The 27,996-nt window shown below is 32.2% G+C and overlaps 1 protein-coding gene across 3 annotated transcripts; it reads right to left on the reverse strand.

The window, feature by feature from the left end:
* Positions 1-1,570: 1,570 nt before the first annotated feature.
* Positions 1,571-27,894, reverse strand: LOC130644612 (Fanconi anemia group I protein-like). 3 transcript variants are annotated; one of them, XM_057450284.1, is made up of 49 exons: positions 27,562-27,882; positions 26,584-26,659; positions 21,765-21,856; positions 21,643-21,678; positions 21,469-21,554; positions 21,078-21,145; positions 20,521-20,590; positions 19,449-19,490; positions 19,318-19,371; positions 19,184-19,253; positions 18,698-18,907; positions 17,967-18,059; positions 17,816-17,894; positions 17,597-17,654; positions 17,354-17,436; positions 17,194-17,270; positions 17,022-17,109; positions 16,732-16,790; positions 16,412-16,483; positions 16,257-16,327; positions 16,104-16,164; positions 15,528-15,666; positions 15,303-15,358; positions 15,040-15,108; positions 14,609-14,713; positions 14,385-14,466; positions 13,813-13,904; positions 13,303-13,386; positions 13,179-13,219; positions 12,870-12,952; positions 12,700-12,790; positions 12,496-12,595; positions 12,330-12,409; positions 12,167-12,230; positions 11,929-12,031; positions 7,005-7,084; positions 6,601-6,714; positions 6,299-6,350; positions 6,135-6,211; positions 5,457-5,507; positions 5,193-5,261; positions 4,849-4,939; positions 4,478-4,614; positions 4,301-4,345; positions 3,588-3,644; positions 2,561-2,707; positions 2,326-2,421; positions 1,878-2,018; positions 1,571-1,716 (listed from the first exon to the last, which is right to left on the reverse strand). In XM_057450284.1, the coding sequence occupies exons 1-49, from the start codon at positions 27,643-27,645 to the stop codon at positions 1,627-1,629; spliced, it is 4,065 nt and encodes a 1,354-aa protein (XP_057306267.1). In that variant the 5' UTR covers positions 27,646-27,882; the 3' UTR covers positions 1,571-1,626. The 3 variants fall into 3 exon arrangements, with proteins under 3 accessions (XP_057306267.1, XP_057306270.1, XP_057306269.1); XM_057450287.1 differs by lacking the exon at positions 13,303-13,386 and having other exon boundaries at positions 27,562-27,894; XM_057450286.1 differs by lacking the exon at positions 19,449-19,490 and having other exon boundaries at positions 27,562-27,883.
* Between the last annotated feature and the right edge of the window lie 102 nt (positions 27,895-27,996).

Raw genomic sequence — 27,996 nt, forward strand, 5'->3', positions numbered from 1 at the left:
ATTGCAGTATAAATTATCTTGAGTTTCTATAATCAAAAGCACTTTTCCGTTTCTCAGTTTTAATTCCACAGAATTTCACATTATTAAAACAGTAAAAACCACATCACTATATTTTACAGTTTGAATATTTTTAAATTATAAAGAAACTGAATCAACAAAAAGAGGCGTGCTAAACTTTTACACTAACAAATTTATAGTTCTTCTTCCAACAACTGATGTCGTGGTTTTAAGATTTTACGAGGAGTATTTTTACTAAAACAACGGCCAACGTTTTGTTTAGGTTGTTCAAATCTGTAAAATAGATACAAAGAAAAACAAAGTAGGTTCAGGCGATTCGTTTATAGAAGAAGTTTAGGTCGATACGTTTTATGATTAGAGATGATTTTTCATCATACTATTTATTTTTTATTCAGAAACATCGAAAGAAAATTCTTATATGAACAACGCACAAAACATTTTCAGTTTGTTTTGTTCTTGAGATTCCAATGGCACAGCTTTCTTAAAAATGGCAACCTCGTTCCCCAAACGTTGAGTAAGCAGGAAATGTTTTTGGGATAACCGAGACTGAGTAGTTTCGACTTACCGGATAGAAAAGTGGCACTTTCATGAATTTTGTTTCAAATTAGATTTTTTCCTGCTGTATAGTAAACCAATATATAAAGGGTTGCGGAGCGGGAGCAGGTCCTACTGATCGCAAGCGAAAATTTATACTTGACGGTGCAATCAAAAAGAAATTTTTATAGCGGTTAACACGTCTCCAGGGTTTCTTTCACAATAAGTTTCGTACAAGTTAATCGTGAATCTGAAACGCAAATCGAAAATTTTTTAGCAAGTATAAACAGAATGCACAAACTTTGATAAAGAACATTACAAAAAGAATTACTAAATTTTCTGTACATAATTGCTTCTTTCTGTTTTTCGTGTTTTTGGTTTAAAAATATTTAATTTTTGAAATATTACTCTGGGCGCTCATTAGGACTGAAAGATTATTTGGTCACTAAGTGTAGTGTATCACTGTGTAATATCATCGCACTTTGTAATCTCATCGCACTTTATAAATCAATTTTGTCGCACTTTGTAATCTCATCGCACTTTATAAATCAATTTTGTCGCATATTGTAATCTTATCGCACTTTGTAACCCATTTTGTCACCACTTCTTGTTTTAATATTACCTGGAGGACTATTGGAAAACCACGCATTGATTATATTTTATTTCCATTATTTGCGCAAAATAGGAACTTCAGTTCTTGTTGTTACTGTCATCAATAGAAGGATAAAACACACATTTAAGCAGTTTGAGAAAAGTAATTAGACAATCACTAAAAAGTTCAATCCTATTTTTATGTTAAACGCAATGTAGGAAGGATATATATATGTTTTATGTAAGTCACCTCAGCCGAATTGCGTTCATTAAATTCATTTTGACAAGTTGTTATAAACATTTTCCTTCGTGTTAATTATTTTAATCAGAGACGCTAAGAAAGCTGAACTCGAAATTTATTCATTAGATCTTTGGTATGAAACGGCAGCATTTCACGTCCCCGGTTTAAAAACAATAAGAAGATATGTTTGAATAAAATAAAACATTGAAATTTACATTTATAAAAACTTATATACAGTAAAATTATGTATTTTTCGAGATAAGAGGTTTTCTTCCCGATGTTAGTTTAGGGCGTTTTGATGGTGGTGGATCATCTTTGGTTAAATCTAATACCTATGGTAAAGATGATTTTTAAATATAACAATAAAAAATAACTATGCTTTGATAAAAATGCATGCCAGAGTAAACAATTTTAGATTTTAGGAAGAATCATTATTTGGAGTCGGAATTATTGGCCATATTGTGATATCATTTAAATTGTTTATCTCACTTACTTCAGATGTTTCAGTTTCAATACTAGCCTCGTCATTTTCACTTTCGTCGTCAGATAGTTCATGCAATGCAGCCTCTAAAGATGCTGTGTTAATTCGAAAGTCGCGTGATGTGCTACGTTTGATGTTTTCCATGAAGTCGATCTAAATATGTTGCATTGTGTTATTTCGTGGAAAAAAATTACACATGTTATAGTGCTACTTGCTCACTTTTCCCGATTAGTGTAATCTTTACCTTGACTTTACTATGTAAAATTGTTACAAAAACAAAATTTTTAAGTTATTCTTTCCATTTGCAGTCATATGGTACTCATATGGCTTTTTAACCCCATTTTAAAATTCCCAAATATTTTGAGATGCTAGCCACTATGTCAGGACTCATCATGTTAACATTACAGGAAAAAATGCTCGGAACATATAAAACCCAAGTTTTTTACAGTTTAATGTTTACCTTGGATTTCTTCGAAAGTTGAATCAAGTATCTTTCAAACTGTTCAATGGAATAAATCAAATTTGGAATGGAACGTGATTCTTTTAGTGCTCGATTCTAAAATAAATAGTCCGTGGAAAGAAATAATGTAAAATAAACGAACGAACGAGCAAACTAGATAAAACATTTACACAGAAATACATCTCTTTTTTACATTTTGCAGCATCAAAACAACTTAAAAGATATTGCGTCTCACCTTTCCAGCAATATTAGCCTTCTTTCTGTCCTTTGCTTTATTCTTACCATTCATTGTTTGATCTTGCAAAGCTTGCGATTGGATTGACTGCATAAAAGTGATCATGGCGTATACTTGTTGAGCAAGATGGCTGCCTGTTAGTTTCACCTGATAATAACACAAATACAAAGATAAAATTTTAATAATAAAGCCATCATTTTATTCCGAATTACTGGAGTTATTATTAAAGTCTTAATAGCACTATATTGTTTCCTACCGATACAAATATTGGAAAATCCTACATAAGGTTACTTTCCTTATATCGTGATTTTTTGCTTCCTCTTTGAAATTTATTTAAACAGGGACAGTAATACATGAATATGTAACGTTTGTTTGCTTCAATTTGTGATTTTCCTTAGACAGTAAAACATACTTATAAAATGTTTGTTTGCAACAATCTATAATTCTCTTTATGACGGTAACACATGCATAAGAAACGATTGTTTGGTGTATAAGAAAATAGAATTTTGTGAACTACACTAAATTCAAGTGGTTCCCTATTGTCTTCAATGTTTACATAAGGATCTATTAGGTTTAGGAATGGGGGGATATTCATGTTTTCATATCTTCTCTACATTTGGTAATGACTATATGATTTGGGAGACTACTTTACTTTAAAACACTGTAAGAAAGCGACTAAGGACGGAAAATGCCACAATTCTGATGTAATAATTATATGAATAGAAAAAAAGGTATCTAAACCATTTAATTTAACAGAAAATCAATATAAGATACCAAAATATCGGCAAGAACGTGATATAGATAGGTAAATATGTCACATAAAAGCATGAAAATAATATGTCGATTTCTTTTATTTGTATCATACTATAATGTCAAGTTTTACGTCATAGGCTTATACCTAGAAGGGTTAATAATAATACATGTAATACGAAAGTTAAATCTCTTACTTTAATACATAATTTGCATGAATTTAACTTACAAAGAAAAGGAACAGAAAAACAATAAGTAGCAGGGATGTCGAACTTACTAGTCTTTCGAATTTCGGTACAACATTCCCTTTTTTTTGTGTGTACAACGATAATAGCTAAACAGAGAATAAATTGTAAGAATTTAACATCTTCAAATGATAAACTACGCAGGAGATTATATTTCGTGAACAATGTTTTACTCAGTATTGCACTTGTATGGAAACATTGCAGCGAATTCTGGGCAAATTTTAACCCATTTGCTAATCACGCTACGTAATAGTTGTGAAAACACTTTATTTCCCTTACGTGTAAAAAAATCCACATTTATATTTGTTGTTTTTCGAACGTATGCGTATACTGTAACAATCCATAAAAAACACAGAATCCAACGCTTTTTTTGCTAGTTTTCTTTACTGTGTCTTTAAAATGTCTTTAAAACCTGTTTTCAGTAAAAAAAAAACTTAAAGTAACTTTGGCAATATTTCTGCCTCGTGAAATGCAACATTTTGTAAACTTTACTTCTCAAAAAAAGTGCCACTTCGCCAAATTATGTAAAATTAGTCTTAAATATAAAAATTCTATATTGTCCTGTCTTGCTTTTTATTTAGTTGCTGATCCTGTCTGATACAGCAGATAAGTTATCTGGTCTGGTCCGATGGCGCTGATAACTAAAATCAATGAGTAGATACAAGGGTAATAAATAGCTACCGGGGTAGTAAAGGAATAAATATAAAAGCAATAAGTTCCCAAGAATAAAAAAAATATATCTTACATATTTTGTAAAATTGCCTAGCGTTGTGTAAAGTTTTGTAACAACCTGAAAGTGAAGAAAAATACGTATAGTTTAACTGTCATAGGGTTTTTAAGACTATTTCTTTACTTTTCAATCTTCTTCCCTGATATCAACAAACTAAAGAAATAATATAAAATGGCAGCAACAATGCCTTACTTTTGTGATGATGTCAGCACAAATTCCTAGTGGGAATGCAGACTGTGTGAGTTCATGTAACGATAACACAACACCAATCAGTAGTTGAGAGATGTTAGTTTCGTAGTTTTCTCGATTATCCACGCTTTCGTTTGAATCTGAAAGTAATAAAAATAGTTTAAACACATGAATTAAGTCAGTATCAGACAAAATGCACATTCTGTTGTCTCAGTTACGAAAAATGTAAAAAAATTAGTTCATTTCTCAATGATCTCACGTGACAACCACACCAAATGAAAGAGAGTAAAAAGTATTTTTTTAACAGTGGTTAGTTATTTTCATTGACGAAAAATCATGTTAATGCAAAACAAAGGATTACAAAGTATACATACCAGTGCTTTCAGAATAAGGAAGACTCTTCAATTTCCCTAGGGCCCAGTCTACTTCATCAAGAACTTTTTCCATATGTTGTAGAAGCAAATACTGCATATAAAACAAGAAGCTGGTAAATAGGTAGTTTTGGTTTAGTATGCGAAAAAAGTATTGGATATCAAGCCAAGAATCAAGACATAATCTTGACAATTTCAAAATTCGAATATGAATTACATCGGACGGATAAATGTAAGATGCGCACTTCATAAAAATAAGTGCATGTATCGAAATAAAAGAAATTAACCGGGCAAATACTTATATTGATCAAAGCTGACCTGTGATGATCTAAACGTATTACGCTTACAAAAATAGTGGGTGTAGCAGTCTTTTCTGTAACAATCTTAAAATGACCACGATTCTCGACTTCGATATCCTAAAAAAAAAGGCATTTTATTTAGGTTGTGAAGCCACAGAAATATGGGTTTCGGTTGGCGAAAATGCGAATCAATTTTTGCCTGGTCGGTAAAAATTCTCAAAATAACACACCTATTTTGGAATTGCCTATACCCTATCTTGTTACTAGTTACAAACGAAATCTTCATACACATGAAAGTAGTAATGATTCTACCTCATCAATATCGCCAACTTGACTGTGAATATCTTGTGCTAATTTTGATATCTAAGAAAAAAAGACACTAAAAACTAACAACGGGTGGTATATAATCCAGAATAAAACAATTACATAACAAAAGTGCACATCATTTGATAAATAGTGAATTCAAAAAGTGCAGGAATTATACACAAAGATTCTGACTACTTGAAGTTTTTGCATAAAGTGTCAATAATAATCATGGTATTGAATTTGTTGACTATAATCTTGATTAATTTTTTTGAAAAATGCTCGTTTTTAACCCCTTTTTCGAAAATGCCGAACAAAATTGTCTAAATAATAGTCCGCAGTCAGTAGACTGCAAAAAGTTTAAGGTTAGTAGATGTTTGGGCCAAATAAACAATGTTAAAAATGTACTTGTCTGCACTGTCTGAATTTTAGAGAAATTGACATAATGAAGGAGCAAAAAATCGGGAAAATGGGCGCTGCTGATGTCAGCAAAAAAAGTATCCTTTTGAGTTTGGAATTTAACAAAATAAAATCTTTATTTCATTTGTAAACATTGACAAACCAACTTTGACAAGTCCAAAGTGTGTTTGCTTAAAAAGTAAAGAGCGTAAATGATTTTCTGTGGTACGATGTTTCAAATTTGACTTTTCTTCTACTAATATTTTGAACAAAATTGTGAACACGTACAGCAGTATTGTTTGATTTGCATCGGTAATGTAAGGAGAGCAGCTTTGCGACAATCGTTTTCGTCAATAAGACGTCGTCTAAAATAAATATATTCTATACGTCATGTGCTTAAAAATATTTTAGGTTTATTTTCCTTCAATTTTGAAAATTAAGAATTAACTTACCAATAGTTTGCTCGGCAGCCAAACGATGAAACCACAAATAAACCGGTTGCATCTAAAATATGAAACAACAACATTAAAAACAAAGTTGAAAGCGACAAAAACATCAGTGACAATGAAAACAACAACGACGACAACTTGGACGAAAACCGATAACATTACCGACAACAAAAATAACTAACAACAATCATAGCATCAATGACAACAACAACAAAAAAACATTGACAATGAACACAATAGTACGAATAACGAATAACAGCAACAAATAAAAAAATATATATTACAAAAAAATACATAAAAAATACCTCGGTTTGCAAAGTGAGATGGGGTATCAAGTAAGCTAACATAGACAATATCACTTGTGCTTCGCGCATTCCTAGATCTTCATCTGGTGAAGCCATTATTTTTAATGATAATCTCTACAACGTTATAAAAGTACAAATTTTATGATCATTGGATGAAAGACTAAATATTTTACATTTTTACCATTTGTTGTTGAGAAAGGTAACATGTATTTTTCGGTCAATGCCACTTTTGTTGAAGTTGTGAATAACTTGTGTTTGCACACACATACATCCCCGTTCCTAACAGCTTCACCCTGCACTTTATTCAGTAGTTTATATGATAGGATAACGTGCTCATCTTCCTTAACCATGTTCAAGTCACGGATACATATATTTTTTAGCTTAAACGCATTAATGCCACATACCTGAAGACGTCTAATTACACGAAAAACCAGACTTCCTTCTGTGATGACATCGTTTTGTGTTACAATATCAGGAGTGAAGTCTAAATACAGATGATTTTTTTAAAATTGCTGTGTTAAAAAATGGGCCTAATTTAATTTCTTTGTCAGCAACAAAATGTTTGATTTTATCTGTTGGTAAACTGACTAATTCGCATCTTTTCCGCCGAAATCTGTTTAAGACGTTTACTTCCTTTGTTATCTTTTATATTAGTTTATTATTGTGTTGTATAACTGTTTTTTTTACCTATCTCGGGAAATATATTGAAGTTAACAGTTGGTAGCAGAAGATGAGTCACAATTACAAGATAACCCCAGTTTTTAAGGAGAATCTCCACGGGACAATTATTACGACGATCGTTATCAATACTCGAATTTGATTGATCGCTATTTTCGTCATGACGAAAAGTTGAATTGGTTTCTACTTTCACAAAAATCGTCGCGAATATCGTCCAGTGGAGATTCGGGTTTGATGACAAGAAGCCTTATAATTGTTATGTTGATGAATTAAAAGCTTGGACATTATTAACAGATTTTGAGAAGGAGAAGCAAGGCATCGCAGTGGCCTTATCTTTAGCAGAAGAAGATTCAACACAAGTACGAGATAAAGTGTTCAGTGAGATGAGTATTACTGATTTGAATAAAGGAGATGGAATAGACGCTTTGATGGCGTTTATGGAAAACTTGTTTAAGAAAGATGAATTAACTGATATGTATGTACACTATACAAACTTTGATCATCATTTCGGAGAACAATCATTACCCGCTAATAGCAATGAAAGCATAAGAGTTGAACCACCTATTAATAAAACAGAACCTGTTTTTATTACTGGAACTCATGGAAATTCCGTTAGACATCGAAACGAACGTTTTAAATATGGTAACAGAAATAATTATGAACGAAACAACCAACGATCACTACTTAAAAGAAAAAATCCACTCGATGAAAAGGGCAAACCACTAAGATGCCACATTTGTCAGTCCGTTATGCACGCTGCTCGGTTTTGTCCTCATGGGAATAAAAACCTTTGACAAGCCAGTGTTCCAAGCAAGCGATGAAAATGATATGGCGGAAAAAGCTGTTCATTTTACGGGCGCAGTGAGTAAAGATGAAAGTGTCTTATTGTCAGAAGCTCTTAACTGCGCTGTACTAGATGGTGCTTGGCTTAAGTGTTATTTGGATTCACTGACAACAGAACAAAAGTGTAAAATACAACGATTTCCCAGTGACGCTGTCTTCGATTTGGTGGTGGGGAAGATTAAAATCCAATGACAAAGTTAAAATACCATGTAATATGGCTGGGAATGAATGTGAAATTGTGACAGACATAGTTGAAGGTGATATACCTCTTCTTCTTAGTAAAACAGCTATGAAAAAAGGGGACATGAAATTAGATCTGGTAAACGACACTGCTGAAATATTTGGTACAATAGTTGATTTGCAGAATACAACATCAGGCCATTATTGCGTACCTTAAAAGAGGACGAAGTCTGTTTATCCAACTCAATATTGACAAATGAGTCGTTTAAAAAAAAAGAAAGTTGTAAAATTGCGCAAACAATTTGGACATCCCACTGCAAAACGGTTAGCAAGTTTGTTGGTTGATGCAAAACTATATGATGAAGACTGTAAGAGAATCCTGGATCAAACTGAACAGGACATGAAACATGCAAGAAGTTTAAACGGACACCACCTATACCAGTGGTCTCACTGCTATTAGCTACTGATTTCAATCAGTGTGTTGTAATGGATCTTAAACAATGGACAAAAAGCAAAATATGGTTGTTTTATCTCATTGATGCAGCTACTCGATTCACTTTAGCTACAGTAATTCGAAGCAAATTACCTTCTGTTATTATTGACAAAACCATGCAGTTGTGGATTGGTAATGAATTTGGTGTTCCTGGACGCTTATTAGCAGACAATAGAGAAGAATTTGCTAATGAAGAGTACCGGGATATGTGTGATAACCTAAATATTGAAGTTTTAAACACAGCAGCTTGTAGTCCATGGCAAAATGGATTGCGTGAACGAAATCGTGCATTTGTAGACGATTGTTTGAGAAAGATTCTTAATGAAAATCCAAAATTATCGTTGAGAGTTGGTTTAGTCTGGGCACCTAATGCCAAGAACTCTTGCATATGAATTCTGGTTAAAATGTTATGTCCAAATGTTAAATGCAAATCTACCAGCTTTAACCGTATCACATGTGTTTGCATAGCATATTAATGCCCTTTATTATGCACGTAGTCTTGGTAAAAGTTGAAGCTTCAGAAGGAGTAAGAAGAGCTTAGCGTCGTCAGATTCGAAGTACTAACACACAGTATTACACTGGAGAGAAAGTCTACTATAAACGTGATGATTCACGGGTCCTGCCGAAGTTATTGGTCAAGAGGTTGTTTTTGTTCCGCAAGGCAGTGTGTATGTCAGAGTCCCACCTTGTCGATTATTTCAAGTGGGCCAAGAATTTTCTGGCTCTAATCAGAACAAACTTGACAATACAGATCTTAAAGAGAACAGAGATGGTGATCATTAATCAGAAGTAGTAATCGATTTAGAAGCTGAAGAAAAAAATGCAACACCTGTGCAACAAGAACAACTTAACAGAAGTGAACATGAGGAAAATGTTTTAGACGTACCAGAATCAGGAATGAATTTGGAGAACAGCAGGTGTCTCTTAGAAAAGAACATGATTTTCCAAAGTTAAAATGTTGAAATGAAAATGAAAGAAGCACCAAAATGGTTGTCAGCGAAAGTGATAAGTAGAGGTGGAAAAGGTACAGGGACGTACAGTAGTTGGTACAACATAAGGAAAGAAGGTACAAATGATGAAATGTGCCTAGATTTTAAGGATGTTGAAGATTGAAAAAAAGTTGGAAGTGTCAATGCAGAACACGTACATGATACTTTGGAAGCGTTTGAAGCAAAGAGAAGAAATTAGACAACTTGAAATTGTTTGATGTTGTTTGACAGGTTCTGGATGATAAACAAAGTAAGATATCAACAAGATGGGCTATCACTGAAAAAGAAGTGGATTCCTCTGAAGTTGTTAAGGCACGTCTTGTTGTTAGGGGATTTGAGGGAGAGCAAAAACTGCAACGTGACTCACTAATTGCAGTTAAAGACATACTTCGTATGATTTTTGGAATAGCAGTCTTCAAGAATTTGGAATTGTGTAACATTAGTTGTAAGCTCTTCATTTCGGCAAGGTCACGCTATTGATCGTGATGTTTATGTTACACTACCCAAAGAAGCAAATGTTCCAGATGGATTCACATGGAAGCTTGTTAAAGTCGTTTAAGGCTTAAACGATGCTCCAAGAAATTAGTGTTTCAGTGTACGTCTGACTTTATTAAAGCTGAAGGCAGAGCAGTCCACAGTAGATAAAGCACTTTTTTACTGGAAAGATACAGATAACAATCTTTGTGGCATCTTTATAATGCATGTAGATGATTTTGTACTTGCAGGAAATAAATAATTTAAAGCATCTGTTATGTCACAGTTGATTAAGACCTATAAGGTTGGTAAGATAGAAGAGACTAACTTTAAATACATTGGGATAAACATTTCTCAAGATGGTAGGAATAACTATGGATCAAAAGCAGTGTTGAATGCATTCAGGAAATACAGATTTCCAACAAACGATCCACTAGAAAGCGTGATGAACTCAATGATGACGAATTACATGAACTTAGATTTGCAATAGGACAATTAAACTGGATAGCTACGCAAACTCGCCCAGATTTGGCTTTCCTTGTGCTGGATTTAAAAATGCAAAGTAGAGTATATTTTGCTTGCTAACAAGGTTATAAAGAAAATGAGAGCCACTAACAATGTGTGTATAATCTTTCCAAATATGCCAAAGTATGAATTATAGAAGTTGGTAGTCTTTTCAGATGCATCATATGCAGACTAATCAGATGGCGTCTCCTGTGCTGTCGGTAGTATTGTCATTGTCGTTGCTGCTGAAGCCTTATCCTTAATGGTATTGAAAAGGCATACTACATAGGCTGTTTGATGCAACAGATTTTGTTTTTACAGAAAACAAATGAGAATTGTATTCCTATCACAGCTTATATCAATAATAAATCTTTTGATGAGAATATTCATGCTATTACTCTAGTGTCAGAGAAACGTCTTAGAATCGATATAGCAGCTATTCAACAAATGGTCAATGAAGGAAAAGTTTCCGTTCCATGGGTACCTGCATGATTACAATTGTCAGATGGAATAACCAAGTGGGGAGCATCCTTGCAGCGGCTGATAAATGTTTTTATCTTATGAGCACGTTGTTGTAGCACGTTGAAAGACAGTTTGATAGAGACATTCTTTTATTATTAGACACTTTCATTTTGTTTAAAAGACAGTTATCACTGAGTGCTATCTCTCTTAAAAGAGGGGAGGATATTTAAGAAGTTTACTACTGTTATCTTTTAGATTAGTTTATTATTGTGTTGTGTGACTGGGGTTTTTACCTATCTCAATAAATATATCGAAGTTAACAAAATCCAAGTTTGCTCTTAAAGTCAAAATCTTTGGAATAAAGGTCAAATATCTGTTAAATGTCAAACATATGTCAGTCAGGACATTATATTCCTGTCTGCATATAGCCAAGAAGTGTAATCTCTGTCCGCTTTGGTTTTTAGCTGTGTATATAATTTTATATATCAAAAAAATCTAACCTAGGAAAAATTTGATGTATAGTTAGAGCTTCTTATTCTTATTACAGTAGATGGCAATAGATCTGCCCTAAGTGTCCTTATTAAATTGTAGGATTTTTTGAATATATCAATCCTTGTAAAAAGCTTTATAAACATTGGGTAAGGTATTTACACAACTTAATATTCTTTCTATCAAATAAAAAAAATTAAAGACAAAACTCATCACCTAAACTTTCAAGTAGAGATTGTAATTGCTCAGGATGGTGGTTACAAACAAATCCAATAATTTGATTCAAGCCATCCAAACAAAGGTTTCCAAGTTTCCTACCCTGAAAAAGAAGAAAGTCAAAGCTTCAAAATAGGCTAGCGATAGATATTCTTAAAAAATACTAACTGACAGTAATGTAGTTGTTGATTTAGAGTAAATAATTGTTAAAATACTTTCACTATTTTATGTTACTAACCTTGTTTCTTTTTAACACGTCATCTGACAGGACACAATCTCCATTTATATGCTGCAGAAACGACCTAAGCAAAGAAAGGGGTATATATAAACACAGAAGAAAAAAATCGTTTTAGTCAAAGAAAAGAAACATTTGTAATATGTACATTTTCAGATAAGCCTACCTTGATAATTTAAGGCATTGTCTAAACAAGTGTTCCAAGTTCTTTCCACCAGCACCATCGCAGTACCGAGAATCCAGCAACTAAAACATAGCCACAAAGTGAAAATTGTAAAAACAGAGAATCGGGAATGACTAAGAACAGCACGATTAAGGCGCGATCTTCTTACTTGTACAAGTTTAATGTGCGCAGAGGCAGTGAGAAACTTCACAAGCTCAACTGATTGTCGTAAAACATTTAAACCAGGTTCTGCTGCTGGCTCTGTGTTACTGCAAGAACAAACATTCCACCACATCAGCAAAAAATAAATAAAAGCAACCAAACAAAAACGTATGCTGCTTGCTTAAAAGCAAAAGTAAAATTATAACCTCACCAAAGTATATCAAATATCATTGAAGTCAAACATTTAAAAGAGAACATTGTTTTTGGTGACGATTTAGAAGCTGAAGATTTCCCTTTTTTTCCTAAATAAAGAAGAATGTTGGAATTACTATCAAACATGTTTCGTTTAAATCAAAACAACTCAGTAATTTATCTATGTACCAGAGTTTGCTTTTTCTTTTAAAAGATTTTGCAATTTTTGATGACGTTGGAACAGTTTCCAAATAACCTCACCGCATTCGATACTAAAAAAAAACAAAAAACAGACCACAATCAGGCTTCCAGTTACAAACATACAAAAAAGCAAAACAGTTCAACACCTCGCAAACTTGGCTATCACATGATATATTTCCGCCAAGGGAAAAGTTTTTGCCCTCATGCCCTATGGCACAGAGGGTAATAAAATCAAGATAAAACCCTTTCCCTGTTCCAAAGGAAATATTTTTCATATCAACAGTCTGCAAAACATACCTTATATTTTCACATTTCATGTAGTGATATTCCATTAAAACCTGAAATTTATTTATTACATAAGATTGAAGAAACTTAAAAACAAGACGTTTAATTTTCAAAACTTGAACATACTCTCTCCTACCTCGTACATACAAAGCACTATTTGAGCCAGCAAATTATTTTTACGACCAGTTTCAGATGAGGAATTGTATTCTGCTCCCTTACCCTAGAGATGTATATTTTGTAACAATCAGAATAACATATTGTAATGACTAAAAGAGATTAAATTATACAACCATTGTGAAAATTTCATAGAAATAATTATGACTTTGATTAGAATTCCAAGCAGGGTGGTTATAATAATTTGACCATCAATTGGATAAATCGTCGAATAAAAAATTATATTACTGGTCCATAAAGAAAATGATAACCGAAAAGAATAAAGAAAAATAATAATCTAGATGTTTTTGATGAAATATTTCGCAGTCTGAAAGAATCATATTTCAAAGAGTTTCTTTATTTTCAAAGTGAAGCCTATCTCTGTTTATTGTCTCGCAAAGACATTTTTATCATTAGCTTAACTAGTTTTTTGGGCATTTTAAAATCAGCGATCTCTTTTAGTTATAAAGATATTTAACAAGTATTAACAAACCAACTCAAAATCTTCCAACTCAGCCTTAACCATTCGTTCACTCAGAGATAATAGAATATTTTCAATTTTGTCATGCAAGCGAGAGAGATTCTCTAAAGAAAAGAACATGTTTAGTATTATTTTGTTATTTTTTACAGGTTCGTAAAATAAATTTAGTAAAAGTTGGTTAGATCACATAAATATAAAATATAAATACAAATAATAAAAATAAAAATATAAATAAATAATTACAAATTAAGATAAACAAAAAGATATAAATAAATATAAATAAATATAAATGAATATAAATAAAAAATATAAATATAAAAAATATCATGAATAAATTATTTTCCAGTTTAACTATTTGTGAAAACTAATATTTCATACAAAGTATTAGAAGGTTTGATGTATCAAATGTCGTTGGTTTCCTTTTGATGCGAAATGCAAAATTTTGTAACACATCAAAAGATTTGTGAATCAGGCAAAGAAATTTTGGCGACAGATCAGGAGTTCCGTTGTTATGCCTACCAAAATCTTGCACCTTTTACAACAATTTAAAAAAAACATTTATTGGAGATGTGCCTTACACATACCATCCCTTTCCTCCTCTTCCTCCTCATTTAACAGTTTACCACAATTTTTTGTGCAAAGTTGCAAAGCGCAAAGTAGATGAGCCTAAAAATAGTTATTTCTTAACCATATTAATGCATTACTAGTTAACCTGCCATACAAATACTTTTATTTCATAACACTTACATTGAAACTTTATGTAATACTTCTATATTTGTTAGATTTTTTAAAAGTTTAAAACATTTACCAATGGCTCTATTATTTGTACTTCGTCGCTGTTATTTTGGGAAATACAATCTTGGAGTTTGATTGGTGGAAGAACATCAGATGATACTTTATAATATTTAGAAAACTGAAAAATAGAAAATATTTTTAGGTTTAACAGTAACATTGAATATCGTCACTACCATAAAAGGAAAGATAGAGTATTATGATAGAGTATTTCTGAAGACATGTATATTAAGTAGTACTTAGGAGTGATCCATGTGCAAGAGTTTGAGTATTTCCCAGCCTACCTCAATCTTCAATTTATTTTTGTCAGAATAAATATGAGATTGTGGCATGCTTATGCGATTTAAAAAGGTTTGTTTCCTGTCTAAATCTATGAATAGTTAAAGCACAAAAACAATAAAAGATGTAAGCTTTAAAGCGCTTCTAGTTTCAAGTCAAAATATCTACCTGTTGAAAGAGAAGTTCCAAGATCGCCAAAGTGAGTTTTGGATTCTTGCAAGACACTTCATATATACCCTACAAAAAAACATGCCGACTATCAAGAACAACTTAAATTTTTCAACAAGTAAAATATAGTTATTACTATTAGTTATCCATTTCAGTTGAAATAACAAGAAATGACAAAGTTCTAGACAGATTTAAAGTTACATATTTTTATTTCATTCTTTTCCCAATTTAATCAAGAGCAATCAAAACTTTATTTAACAAACCTCATAAAGTTGTGTACGGATTTCAGCAGACTGCGTCAAAGATTTCCTAAGACTGCCTGAAAAAAACCCAAAAAATTTGAATTGGACTGCATGGTGTATCACACATCACCTAATCAAGAGAAAATCCCACTGACCAATTGAAGTACTCGAAATTACTTTCCTGGAAAATTCTCTTTAGGGAAATGTATCTCAGTTGAGGGTTATTATGTTTAGAAAAGTACTTACTTATTATTTCTATGCATAAAGCTTCATTTGCACCTGTGTTATATCTTGCTTGAGATGAAACATTAACTTGACTGCATGAAAAAGATTGCGAGAGAGCTAATTGACTTGAAAGACAAATAGATCTTCCGTCAGTATCAATCTACAATTAAGAAGGAATTAAGTTCTAGAGCAGCATATTATAGATTAAAAAATCCTTTAATTTTAAACATTTCAAAAGAAATAGAATTTATAAAAAGTGGACACACTTCCCAAAACTTTCCTAAACTTAGGCATTTTTGTTCTTTTATCTACAAAAACCCCAGACATAAAAAGTGTAAACAAAGCCAAGATTTCAAACCACAAGCAATTAGGAATACCATGTCTAAGTCATATCGACATTGTTTATCTGACATGCACATTTGCTAAGGCAGTGACCTAACAGCCACAGGATATTATCCAAGTAATGCTACTTAGCCATTTTGAAAAATAGAGAAAAATATTAATATTATGTCCATGGCTGAAGCTACACCAAAATGTTCAAACTTAAAATTAATTTACATTCAACCAGTAATTTTAAATTTTATTTTAAAATCTTACTTTAAAATGCTTCAAAATCAACAGGAAGCCAGTCACAGCAATTTTTCTAGCTTCAACCTGCCTAAATGAAACATTTTCAGCAATTTCCATTAACTTGACATCTTTATTATTCAGAATTGTTATTCAGAATGTTAAGTTTCAAAATCATCTTACTTTGAAAACATTGACTTTCTCAGAATCAGCATTAATGAGTCTTTTATCGACATGCTTACTTTCATTAGAGGCTATATAAGAACATCCATTGTTTAAATAAAAACAATAAATCAGGAAAAATCACTAGAAATGCAACAACAACAAAGTATTTTTACTAGAATAGCTCTCAGTAGTCCTTCAGCAGTTGAAAGGTTCAACATTGACAGATAATCAAATACTTCACGAAACTAAACAAAAGAAACGCAAAAAAAATCTTGTTTACATGCACTAAAAAAACATCATGGTGTCCTGAGGCATTAGCCCTCTTCTGAAAACTCCAACCCATTGATCCTCCCCCTTAACATTGGTTTGTAATTAATTGCCCACTCCTGCTACTAAATGCACCATCCTCCAATACACAGCACTATTTAGGACTGGAGAAATTAGCAAACTCAAACCTTAAGAATAAGAACATGTGATGAAATATAGTTTGTACCTTTTGTAAACAATCAATTACAATTTGTGGGACAGATGCTATCACAGATGTCAGCAAATCTAGAAAACAGAACTTACTCACTACATACATTTCACACTGCTAACCTTCACCTTTAAAAATTTGTATTTAAGAACTATTCTACAAGGAAAGACATTACATGCAATTTAAGTAAATTTATGTTCTGCCATAATATGCAGCAGAAAAATTGGAACTGGGGATACACGCTTTGATGTTGGAAGGGTTTTTTATGAATCATGATTTTATTGAGTTAATTATTGTACTTTGCCTACCTAAGTAATGCTGCACATTCTGAGTAGCCTTTGTGATAATAGCGTCAAGAAGGCGTTGCAAAACATTCTCACGAACAATTTCTTGGTGCTGCAAAAAAAATGATCGAAAATAAATTTAGAGGACAAACAAATTCTCAAAATCGCATGTTAATTTGTAACACAAACATATTACCGTAAAAACATGGTGAATCATTTTCGTGCCAAGATTACATGCCCTTTGTTGCGGTGTAATATCATTTGTTAAAAGATCTGTACAAAAAATAGTGTAAGGTTGCATTAAATCCAGGCAACAATATACTTTTTCCGCAAAACATGTCACATATACCACTGACCTGTAGATTTCGGAACATAACATTCAATTAAGATAAATGATAAATTGATTAAACCTTGCGTCATATGATCCCAACCAAATTTGCTAGCAATTGAAAACATACTATTGATTCATGTTTTACCAGTAAATTATCACGCTGGATGTGTTTAGCATAAAGAGTTTGTCGCATGCAGTTATGACATGTATACAAGACACATTCAACAAAAAACATATTTTTCTTAATTTGCTTTGTAAACATTAATACCTGTTCCGTGAAGTGTTAAGTATGGCTTCTTCAATTTTTGGTGACGCTGGGAACAAATCTAAGTAACAATCATATCATGCATAAATACTATATAAGAAAGATTTGTTATACAACTGTTTCGTCCTCCTTTAGACAGGGAAAATAAGTGGATATAAAGTTTGTTTTAAAATGACCAATAACTGATCAAAATGAAAAACAATAACTTCTAAAATTCGATACCTCTGATCCATTTTGATTGTTTTTCTCTTTCATCATCTTTAAAACATTTTAAAATGAATGACTTTAGGAAATCAAAGAGCTAAAAAATAACCATACAAATGATGTAAAACACTTTTTTTTAGAACATAATACTATACAGTAATTTTTTTACTTGTTCTTCAAGTCGATGTATCTGTGTCATTGCCAATGCTAACGCTAGAGTAAAAGGCGACAATATCTTCTCTGGAGAATGGAGGGATTCCACCTAATAAAAAATGTAACAAATCTAATAAGAGGAGATGTCATTTTTTTAGAAATAGTTTAAAAATTGTCAAAAGATTATTTTGTTGTTTTGTTTTCTTGTGTCTTTGTTTACATTTTTAATCGGTTTAAAATCAACGGTGTGCTAGAATAAACCAATTTGATTAGCTGAGAGTACTTTGTGTGTTGTGATTTTTACTGTTAGGAATATTGTTCCCATTGTTGGTTTTTCTCAAAATAAATATCATAGTTTAATCTGTACATTGTAATATTTTATTTAATGTACGGTACTATTATTTCACATGTTTGTGTTTTTTTATTCATTGTGTGAAACTTTTTTACTTCTTTTTGTTATTTCAAGAACCAACAATGATCATATTAAAAACATTATTCCACCAACGATCCCACACAACCAAGAATGAAAGGTTTCAGGAATAAGTATTATAAGATTTGCAGATGTTTCAATAAATAACCTACAATAAACCTACAATAAATAAATAATAGATGCGTATGAAAACATATACTGGGGAAAAACTCCTGTGGCAAGATGCAGTATACAAAATACTAAGCTATTTCTGTATAAATAAATCCGTAATTGCTTTGAACGTAATAGAAAGATGAAGAACACACTAAAACATTTACCTTGATGTACTTTATGAATTCCTTTCCTAAGTCTTGATCTTGTTTCACAGCAAATATAGCATGTAAAAGAACAGTGCCTTCCACAGACTTTAAATTAAGAAGTTCATTATCATCCACTAACAAGCTGCTTGTTTGTTCATTTTCTTCAATTTCTTTCGCTTTGTGAAAGCAGAATGACGCAATACCATCAAGCACTTCTCGTTTATATCCCTCAAAACAAAATAGACATAAATTGTGAATGCTTTAATGTTATTATCGCCTCAGCCAGAAATTTCATTAAAACTAAAATTATTTGTTGCCACAAATTTTTTAAACTAATTTTTAATTTATTGCTTCAAAGCTTCAAAATAGATTTTGCCTTAAGTTGTATACAAAGGAGTAGTTTCGGCAACATCACCTGAAAATGTTTTCAAACGAATAAGCAGTGGGTACACGCAGAAAAAATTCAAATATTATAAAAGGCATAAAGCAAATATAAAAGATTACCTTGCTACTAAGAAGTAGCGTTTGATACACAAGTGGAGGGATTTCTTGTAAGGGAACATCGTAGAACATGCTAAAAAATATGCCTGTTTAGTACACTGTTAAAATAAATCCAGTTTTAATGTCTTTTATCTTACTTTAAAGTTTTCTTGATCACCATTTTCAACTCGTCATTAGACATTTGTATATCTCTATGATAAATAAACTTGATTAGTCAATATATATGCATTTGTTCTTATGTTAAACAAAATATTTACTTGAACCCAACCTGAACATAGTTGCAAGCAGCATAACAGTTGATGGAATCCATCTGAATAAGACCATTCATAATTAAGGTTAAATATCCTGGCCTTATGTGACCTTCAAATAGGTGAAACACTTTTTATTTATTGCTATAAGTAAACTAATATTTCTTTCGCAATGACTTTCACTGTAGACAGACAGTATGCTCAAACTACATTGACACTACCTGCAACAATATTTCAATAAAAAGTAAAACGATTTCTTTTCAAATGTTCTCAGTACGATTAAGTTTATTATGAAACAAGTAAAAACACTTTTAAGTTTCATATTGAATTTTATCGACTAGTTTCGACATATTACAAATGTCATAATCATCATACAGTAAAATTTTGGCTAGGTTACAAGAGTTATATATAAATTCACAATTCCTATATTAATATTAACTATATAAAATAATACAAAAATGCAAAGGTTTGACATTTTTTTAGGAACAAAGTCCAGTGTTGTAGACTTTAATTTGTAACTTCTCAAATTTACGTAACTGTGGTATTGTAATACCATCATATTTTTGAGATATATCCTGCAATATTTAGAAATGAGTTGATGGTTGTTGCCAAAACCTTCAATGTATGGTTTCATTATTTGTATACACACATTATATGAGTGCATAACAAAGCACCCCAGGCAGTACAAAGAAGTAAATTACATGTAGCATTTTAAAAAAAACGCAGGCTGTCCACATTCAATAATGGTAATACGTGATAATAGTGGCAAGTAATCATTTTTGATAGAGTTGAATTTGCGTTCCTGGTCTTACAGTGTTAAAATAAATAAATGGCTTGTATTAACATAACATTATTTGCTTCTGACAAGCTATTATTGTCTCATGAAACTTTATCTACCATGGATAGCCCAAAACTGTATTGATTACAAGTTAAATTACTATAGGACTACAATTTATGACAAAATTTAAACATTTTTAATCAACTCTTTTCAATCAACTGTTTAATTTTAATTTGTAACACTAACTATTAAAACTTGCTACTTAATTGTATTATTAATTTGATAATAAGAAACAAAATAAAAGGTACACTTACACTTGATCACAAAGTTTCTGGAGAATTGATTGTTTATATTCAGAGCCACTCATTGTAGTATCTATGCCCTCTTCAAATATAGAAAAGAATATCAAATATGTAAAAAAAATATCAAATTAGCAATAAAACTAAATAACTAACATCCAAAAATGACAATTGCAATTTTGAAACTCAATAACTTTCAGGAAAGTATATAGTTTGTTTAACCCTAGTACAACTAAAGGGTAGGGGCATTAGGTACCAGCAGCCTTTTTCAAATTGGAATAAATTTTGTTTAGCATGCGGTTGGGTGGTGATTTTTTTTTTTAAGGGGGGGGGGGGGGGGGGTGTTTTACATTTTGCAGGGAGTAATGATTTTTTCAAAGTTTATAATTGTTTGAAATTTTAAAAAGTCATGTATGAGTGTTGAAAGATTGGTTATAAAATGACGTCATCGAATTAACTTCTTACCTAGAATCTGTCCGTAATAAGACTTTCTACAAGTATGCCAAGTGCAAAAATTTATTATGCAACAAGCTACACCACTAAAAATTATAAAAATAAATAAAGAAGGTTACCTTCCTTGACTGGAACTGCAGTTAGATATGATAACGATGTGATTAATTTTGAAAAAACCTCCAACGATCTAGGGAAAGCAAGTCAAACAGGGTATAAGAAACTGAGTGCTGAATATTTTTATGATTATGGTGTAGCTACCATGAAATCGTAATGAATATAACCATTTTTTTAGACTTTTATTAAATTGTTGATAAACCAGACATTTTAACAAAATTATCTACATTTCAGAATAATATGATTATGAAGACAAGCAACTCTATGTTCACTTACATTCAGGGAAGAAATGTTCCTTGAACACAAACTTAATTTTCTCATTTTTAAACAGAGTTTCGTTACAGCCCAATTCAGCACAAAAAATCACTTTTAATTATAAGTACACAAGCAACATACTTTCCATTAGAAACAACTCCAGCTTTGATTTTGTCAAGTATGAAATCTATTAATTCTGTTTGTTCCTTTGTTGAAATATCGTCAAGCTAAACAAAAAAATTAAAATATATTTATCTTTGCTTTATTATACATCAATTATTTATTTTATCTTTATTCTCAAAATACGATTCTTGCCTCAGGAAGTATATATCCAACCAGTTCAGATGTCACCTAAAATCAAAAGAATTTTGAAAATTAGACAAGCAGAAACAATAGGTTCAAGACACTTCTAACTTAACTACACCTTTTACAAGTACCTTGTTGATAATATCTTTAGAATTTAGTAAATGAAATACTCTCTTGACGATTTTATTCTTTTTTTGGTGCTTCTTTTCATCTTCTTCCAAACCTAAAAGTTATGAATTTAGACAAATAATATAATCCTGGCTGAATATACAGATAAAGTACACAGGAATTAGCTCAAACATAATGTCCAAATACAAAAATAATGAAAAAGCATCCTTACATAAATGTCAATTGAGGAGTTTAAAAAACTTTTCATTTGGTCTTGTTTATTTTTTCAGCTATCTGACTAAGCAACAATGTTCGACGGCAAAATATTGCTGCGGTTAAGGCCAGCTTTGATGGCAAAACAAAAGTGCCGAAAATTTTTCGTTGTGAAAGATTTTAACAATGACAAAACTAACAAATGCTGCAGCAAAACTGACCAGGAGTAATTTATTTCAAGTTACATAATTGTTATACATAAATATCTTCCTTTCATTTCAAGAAATGGTTTCCTTTAAATATATATTATGTTTTAACAAAAATATAATCCATGGAATATGGTATAGAGAATACATGTTCCCACCTTCCTCCTAGATAAAAACAAATGAGGTAAATTTAAATTTCACAGCACACAAAATCTTTTTTTTTATGCATTGAAATTCAAAAAAGACGTTAATAAAGTTTAAGAAACAAGATTTTTACCAGTTTTAAAATAAAAACAAAAAAATAAATCTAAGCTTTCTTTCTAATCTTTATCAGAGTTTCTGTCAATCCACTTGTCATCTGAAATATCTTGCAAAGGGATGTCTTGGGGATCTAATAGCAACAAGGAATTGTCATCTTCATCATCATCTGGGATTATGTTATCCAGAACAGCTGCAATATTTTTGGGCAATTTTTATGTTCTTTTATTGTTGGCTGGATAATTGTGGCCATTCCAATGCCATTTCTTGGTTCAGATTATGCCATCAGGATATTCATTCATAAACATTTTGACAGCATTAGTATATCAAGCTGCACCAAGGTCATTAATGGTACATACATGTGTTAATGTTAAATATTGTGATTTTCTTTGTTCTTATAGTACTCTTGACAATAGAACATTGTGGAGGTGCGTTCTATACAAAAGTGGAAGCAAAGATATAAAGACCAAAAGGTAATATCCTATATATCTCTTTAACAATGGTAAAAGAACTGGCGACAAGTGTAACTGGAATACTGAGGTATTTATATTGACTCTTTTGCTTCAAACATGTACAATGAGTGGCATTCAAGCCTGAAGAAGATGACGATTATGCATCATGGAAGAATGATGCTGAAGTTTGGCAATGCTTCACCAAGGTAGAACCTAAACGTCAAGGACCTGTTGTATATCTCTCACTGAAAGGCAAAGCTCGGGAAGCAGTTCATGCCATATCAGTTAATGACTTGAAAGGAGATGATGGTGTCTAAGTGATTCTACAGAAACTTGAGAAAGTGTTTTAAAGTGATGAGGCAACTCGAGCATATCATGCATAAAGTTTGTAGAGGAAGAGTAGTGGAGAGAATTTTTCAACCTTCATTGTGCAATATGAAAAATGATACAGAGAAGTGAAGTGGTACAAGCTAGAATTAGAGTTTTTCTTACTGCAAGCTGCAAATTTATCTACTGATTTAGAGAAACTGACAAGAGCTACTTCCAAGTTAGAGTACATGGATATGAAAGACAAACTACAGAAATTATTTGGTGACTCTTTTAAAGACAGCTCTGAGGTGGTTCCTGTGAAGCAAGAAGAAGCTTACTATACTTATGGCAAGAACAAGTATGGTAATGGAAAACAAGGCAGGAGAAATTATTTTCGTGGAAGCAGTTCCTGGAAGTCAAAGAAAAGGAGCACAGCAAATAGATCTGGTAATCCAGTTGATTCTAAAGGCAATGTTTTACGATGTCATCATTGTGAGTTAACAAAACATTTTGTTGGAAATTGTCCTCATCGTAAGAAGTGGTGGAAGAAAGTAATATGACTGTTCATATTACACTGACTGGGAAAGGTAGTAAAAGTATGGTGTTAGAAATGCTGGGAAAAGATATCCTTGACATTGCTTGCACACAGAGTGTGGCTGGATCAGTGTGGATTGATGAGTTTGTTAACATGTTGAGTGAAAAAGATTGACGAAAAGGTTCATCAAAATACTGTTTCAAGTGAGCTGCTGTTTTCTTTTGGTGACGATGTGGAGAGCCGTAGCTTCAAATGTGTAAAGATTCTAGTATTTTTTGGTGGAAAAAAGCGGAAAATTATGAAAGTTGATGTTGTGAGTAATGAGATTCCATTGCTTATAAGTAAACCTGCGATGAAGTTCTTGTGTATGAAAATTGATTTTGAAAACAATTCTGCAATGATTGATGGTGAAAAGCTTGATCTTGAGTGCACCTCATTACTTTTTGTCATTGACAGAGTTAGCTCATGAAAACTGTAAAGTTGTTTTTCATACAGAAAACCTGTTGACCTTACCTAAAGAAGAAAAAAAGAAGAAGGCAATAAAACTTCATCGTCAATTATGTCACGTGTCAAAAGAAAAATTGGCTTGCTTGTTGAAGAAAAGTAGATGCAGTGAAGAATTTTTTCGTTTGATTGATGATTGTTCTTCTTCTTGTAAGTTCTGTGAGCTTTAAAAAAATTTTACTCTAGGGCTGTGGCTGGACTGCCAGTTTCTAATAAATCTAACGATGTTGTCTGTAAGGATTTAAAGCAGCTGGAAAAGGGAAAGTTGTAGTTCCTTCATCTTGTTGATGCTGGTACTTGATACACAGCTGCATGTTTGATTAATATGAAGAAGAAAGAAGTTGTGGTATGCAAGATTTTTCAATTATAGATTGCTTATTGTGGAGCACCTAGAAAGTTTCATAATGATTGTGGAGGGGAATTTTGTAATGGAGTTATGGAGGACATGAGTGAGAAGTTAGGCATCGAGATTAGCACAACACCAGGTGAAATACTTTTCAGTAAGGGCATTGTAGAGAGAAATAATAAAGTGATCTATGAATCGATGATGAAAACCAAAGATGTTAAATGCAATATGGATATTGTTTTGGCCTCACCTCCTGCTTTAAAATTATCTATACTTCCAGTGAAATTGTGAGACGAAATCTTAATGCTCTTCATTCAGCTCGTGAAAATTTTATTAAGGCAGAATCAAGTACCACCATTCGCCATGCTCTAAGACACAATGTGCGCACTTTTTCAGAGCAGCATTACACAAATGGTGAAAAGGTTTTTTACAGGTGCAAAAATGCAAAGAATTGGAAAGGTCCTGGAACAGTTCTTGGTAAATAAGGCAATTTGAGTTAATACGTCATGGTAGTTCCCTTTACAGATGCCATCCTTGCCAACTAATGAAAGTGATTCCTCCTCCAACCCTCATCCTCCAATGAAGTAAAGACGCAAAGAAGAATGAATTGTGGTAATGTTGTTGCTGAAGTAGGAGATGAAAGTGATAGTGATGCGGAAATAGTAGAGAAAGATGAGAGGGAATCTAGTGCAAGGAAGAGCCACGTGTCCCAAAGTATATACTCCAATCACAGTAAACCTAAGCCAGAAACTAACATTTGTTACATGCTGAGAGATGGTTGCAAAGGAGAAGGAGCTCTCTAATCTGTGTGGTCAAGCAACAGTGTCATGCAAGTGGGTAATTACAGAGAAGGAGATAAATGGAGCAAAGTTGTTGAAAGCTAGGTTAGTAGCGCGAGCCTTTGAGGAGGTTGTAGAATGTAGAACTGATTCAACAACTTGTTGTCGCCAAGCTTTAAGAATGGTGTTTGTGTCTGCGGCATCAATGTCTTGGAAGTTGGAATCATTAGATATTACATCCGCCTTTTTACAAGGACCATTGTTTGAGAGAAATGTTTTTGTACAACTGCCTGCTGAGTTTAACAACATGGAGAAGCATTTCCAATGTAACGCTGCTTAATGATTGGCTTCTTGGAATATAAGTGCCATACAAAAGAAAAAAACATGCTCAGACTCAGCTTTTCCCTCAGTGGGATGACAAGACAAATTTCATTCATGTGTATTATGTTACCCACACCCAGATCATGACCTATATTAAAAATGTTTGACCAACATTGCTCCGGTGTACTTTTGGCACATATTGATAGATGTGATCATACAACAATAGTCCAGTCGTTAAAGTAAAAAAAACACACTGACCTGGAAAAAAATGATATAGAGCTGAAACTTGGCACACTTACTCCTTTTAATATGTAGATTACCAGAAAAAAAAGCCCCATCGATAGCATTTGTAGAAAATGAGATATGCGCCATTTTTAAAAATGGTGGATTTCCAAATTTTAAATTCGTCCTTTAACTTATTTGCTTGGCCGCCGTTTGCAATTACCATTTCCCGAAAATGATTTGCTACCACTTCCAAAAATAAGGGGAATCTGCTTCATGGAACTAATACCATTGGGAATCTTAAACCATGCTTATTGATTAAAACATGGGATTGACAAGCAGAGGTTCTAATCTCACCTTAATTGCCTCTTTAAGTGATCCTAAGATATTTTTTGAATTCATGATGACACACAGCAACAGCATCATCAATGCTACCCTTCATTAAATAACCATAAAACATGGCATATCTGTTGTTTGGAATCGGTGGTGTTTGCACATGTTTTGCACTTTGTAAGAATTACATCATAATTTTCTGTTAGCTGCTCTAATATCTCACTTGCCATCGGGAACACGTCACACATTAAAAGGCTTTGCCATTACGATTGAGTTCACTGATCTGTGCTTGTATTCCTCTGGAATAAAATACCTGAAAATTCAAAACATGCTAGATGAACATGTTTAACAAATTCATACTAACCTTTACAAATAAATCGCAAAAGTATCACAGCTTGATCTGTTCCATCAATTATTTGATCTGATAAAATTTCAATCACCTGGCAATGAAATGATGTTTGGCAATTTTACTTTTAGCAAAAAAAAATAAGGTAGTAATTTCAAAAGCAATTAAAAAGTCATTCTTGGTATAACATTTTTACCTTAGCAAGTTAAACTAGAAAAGCCTAGGCTGAGTTAGTAAAGTCCAGAAAGGTGAAATGTCTTCTTAAATTAACACTTGTACTAGAAAGTTCCAACATCATATAAAATTGTCTTTGATACAATTATTTTGCCTCCTTCTGAGCTCAGATATTTCTACCTAACAAGCTAGTGTTCTATTCATCATATCATCCTTATACTGTTCTAATGTCAATAAACCTTTTATATTGTTTTTTATTAAGTTTTACATTAACCTTTTTTTGCTAAAATTGTTTTATGAAGGGTAGACACACCAAGGCATTTCCATTTTTTCAAGAAATCTATATTACATTGTTTGTTTATATTGTCTGTGAGCCAAAGATATAGCTGCAAGTAAGGATTTCCATTTCTGTTTAAAGACCAATTTTTTCCTAATTATCATCCAGATTGTTTATCATAAGGCATTCTTTAACTCTTTACTAATAGAAAGGCAGTAATGTCAATTGAAACTAAATTCTTGTGTGAGGATTTCAACTTTACCCTTGATACTGGTGACAATGGCTTTTTTTAATGGATGAAGCTCATCTGAGACATTACCATTCAAACTGTTTTTATTGAACCAGAATCCCATAAAAAATTAACAAATTTGAGGCATTTTATGATTGTATATCAAATATTTTATAAAGAAATATCACAATACAGTACAGGAGAATTTCAGAAATATTTACATATGAGAAAAATTATTTTAATTCTAGATCCTAAAGTATTTGTGCTTAAGACAAAGTTCAAATCAAACCCGCCAAAACGCAATGAAATACCTCACCTTACTAAACTTTAAAGAAGCAATTGCTTTCTCTGCATTCTTCTTATTACCATCACAAATGCTCAATAACAGTTCCTTGCTCATAATTTTGAAATATACATTTACCTAAAAACATAATAGAAAATATATTTATAATCTTAACCCAAGCCTAATGCCTATTGTGATTTTTAAACATTGACAGGTTAAACCAAGCAATGTCAGGTTAAACTCTGCAGTATAGAAGGTCCTTAAAAGGTTATATATAAATTTAGAAAATAACATACTTGTTAGACACTACGAAACACACTTTTATTAAAAAGCGTCACCGTCAACAAAATAAATTGATCGTCAACTAAAAAATTGACCGTCAACTAAAAAAATTGATTGTCAACTAAAAAAATTGATCGTCAAATAAAAAAATTGACCGTCAACTAAAAAAATTGACCGTCAACTAAA

The sequence above is a fragment of the Hydractinia symbiolongicarpus genome, chromosome 5 (genome assembly GCF_029227915.1).
Source record: "Hydractinia symbiolongicarpus strain clone_291-10 chromosome 5, HSymV2.1, whole genome shotgun sequence".
Taxonomy (NCBI): domain Eukaryota; kingdom Metazoa; phylum Cnidaria; class Hydrozoa; order Anthoathecata; family Hydractiniidae; genus Hydractinia; species Hydractinia symbiolongicarpus.